This window comes from Miscanthus floridulus, chromosome 17 (assembly GCF_019320115.1).
Source record: "Miscanthus floridulus cultivar M001 chromosome 17, ASM1932011v1, whole genome shotgun sequence".
Lineage (NCBI taxonomy): Eukaryota > Viridiplantae > Streptophyta > Magnoliopsida > Poales > Poaceae > Miscanthus > Miscanthus floridulus.
The window spans coordinates 58,586,397-58,588,376 of record NC_089596.1 but is presented as its reverse complement, the minus strand read 5'-3'; the positions used below and the strand labels follow the sequence as shown (position 1 = coordinate 58,588,376).

General features: G+C 53.4%; 1 protein-coding gene across 1 annotated transcript; it reads right to left on the bottom strand.

The window, feature by feature from the left end:
- Positions 1-936: 936 nt before the first annotated feature.
- On the bottom strand, positions 937-1,695 carry LOC136516310 (ethylene-responsive transcription factor ABI4-like). The gene has a single exon (XM_066509671.1). The coding sequence runs from the start codon at positions 1,693-1,695 to the stop codon at positions 937-939; it is 759 nt and encodes a 252-aa protein (XP_066365768.1).
- Between the last annotated feature and the right edge of the window lie 285 nt (positions 1,696-1,980).

Below are 1,980 nucleotides of genomic sequence, written 5' to 3'. Positions count from 1 at the left end.
GCCAATATAAGGAGTGTTAGTTTGATTTCCATATGTTGGGCCATCAAATTCAACAGAACTATCATAGGGACAGATTATATTATTATTCAGATTTCTATGCAACAGGTTTGGAGCAAATAAAATGGGAAGAAACTAGGAATACGTACAAAGAAGCAAAGTTCACAAAATTCAGCATAAAAGGAAATGAGGATCCAAATACCTAATATGAACATATGGATTGAAATATAATCAATTAGCCGAGAAGTTATTTCTCTTGCCAAACAAAACGTTTCTTAAAAGGAGTAAATCACAAGTGCAAAAACCAAGTTACACTGATATATCCATTTCAGGATAAAGTGGTATGTGCAGATGATGGGTATATATATATATACGGATCCATGAAACCATGACTTGCATGCAGTCATATATGCATCATAAGTTCCTTTTTTTTAATGTAGAAATAGGAACAGCAGCAAAATCAGGACTAGGAGCCAGGTGAAGCCTCGATTTATCTGTACTAAAATTCAGCATTTGAAAGGGGAAAACAGAGGATCGACGAAAGGGGAAAAAATTGTTGCATATCTGATTTTTATATATGCCATATCATGATAATGGACTGCAACCATGCATGGAGGACATATCCATGCAAGAAATGGATCCGATGTGATTCAAATTGAATCTTTAAATCAACAGCGAACCCTAAATCCCTCCCAGTAATACCACCTCACACGTTACTATACATCAATCACACTCCCAGGGAAAAATAAGAAGAACGAGATAAAAAGAATCTAAAGATAATTTAGTACAAAGGAATCAGAAACCCTAGCTAGTAAGCCTATCTACCTTTCTTGCTTGCTTACTCCCAAACACATGCATGCAGATGCAGGAGCATGAGCTGCCGTCGCTTCGAAACTTCAAACCCGACCAAGGTGCTGGCATGAAGCGTCGTGCTGATCATCACTTGAGGAAGACATCAAACCAGAAGAAGGGCTCTGGCTCGTCCCACAGCAGCGCCACCGCGTAGTCCTCCTCCTCGCTGCCGTGGTAGTCCCACCCTGCCTCCCCGGGCGCCTCCTCCGGCGTACCCGCCTGCGGCTCCACTAGTGACGTCGAGGAGCCTACTGCGGGCGCGACGGCCGGCTCCTGCGGAACCGCCACCCGTGTCGGCACCGTGGTGGTCACCGTGGACTCCATGGCCATGTTGGCGTAGTATAGCGGCGGTGTCGGCTGCGGCTGCGGCAAGAGGTGGTGGCACTGGAACTGATGGTGGTGGAAATCCGGTGCAGGAGCACTGGCGCCGCTGGAGAGCTGGTGCAGCGGCGGGCGCGGTAGGAGCGGGCGGAGCGCTGGCGGGGCAGACGACGACGTCGCGGATGAGTGCGGGTGCGAGCGCGGCGCGGCGAGTGTAGGCGGCGGCGGGGAGGTGAGGTTGAGGTGCGCGCGGGGGCCGTAGAGGAGGAGCGCGGCGCGGTCGTAGGCGCGCGCGGCGTCCTCGGCGGTGGCGAAGGTGCCGAGCCACTTGCGGGAGCGCTTCCTCGGCTCGCGGATCTCCGCCACCCACTTGCCCCAGCTCCGCTGCCGCACGCCGCGGTACCGGAACTTGCCGTTCTCGGGCCCGCCCTTGGGCGCCTTGCCCTTCCGCCCTTCTCCGCCGGGGCCGCTGCCTGCAGCTGCCTCGGCCGTGGCCGCAGCAGGCTGACTGTTGTTGGGTTCCATGGAAGCAGGCAGCGGCGCTGGTGTATCAATATGAGGAGAGAGAGAGAGGGATGGGGATGGGGTAGAGAGAGAAGCGAAGGATGGTGGTGGTGTCTCTGCGGCGTGCTTTGGGGCGAGAGCGCTAGGGATGGAGGCCGAGGTGGATGCGCATGGTGGAGAGGGGCGGTGGTCAAATATAAAGGGAGCTGAGAGAGTACAGAGTGCACTACAGCGAGCAGCCTTGAGCATCCAGTGAAATCGATGGATGGGTTGGTGCGGTAGAGACAGAGCGTGCGAGAATCTCTC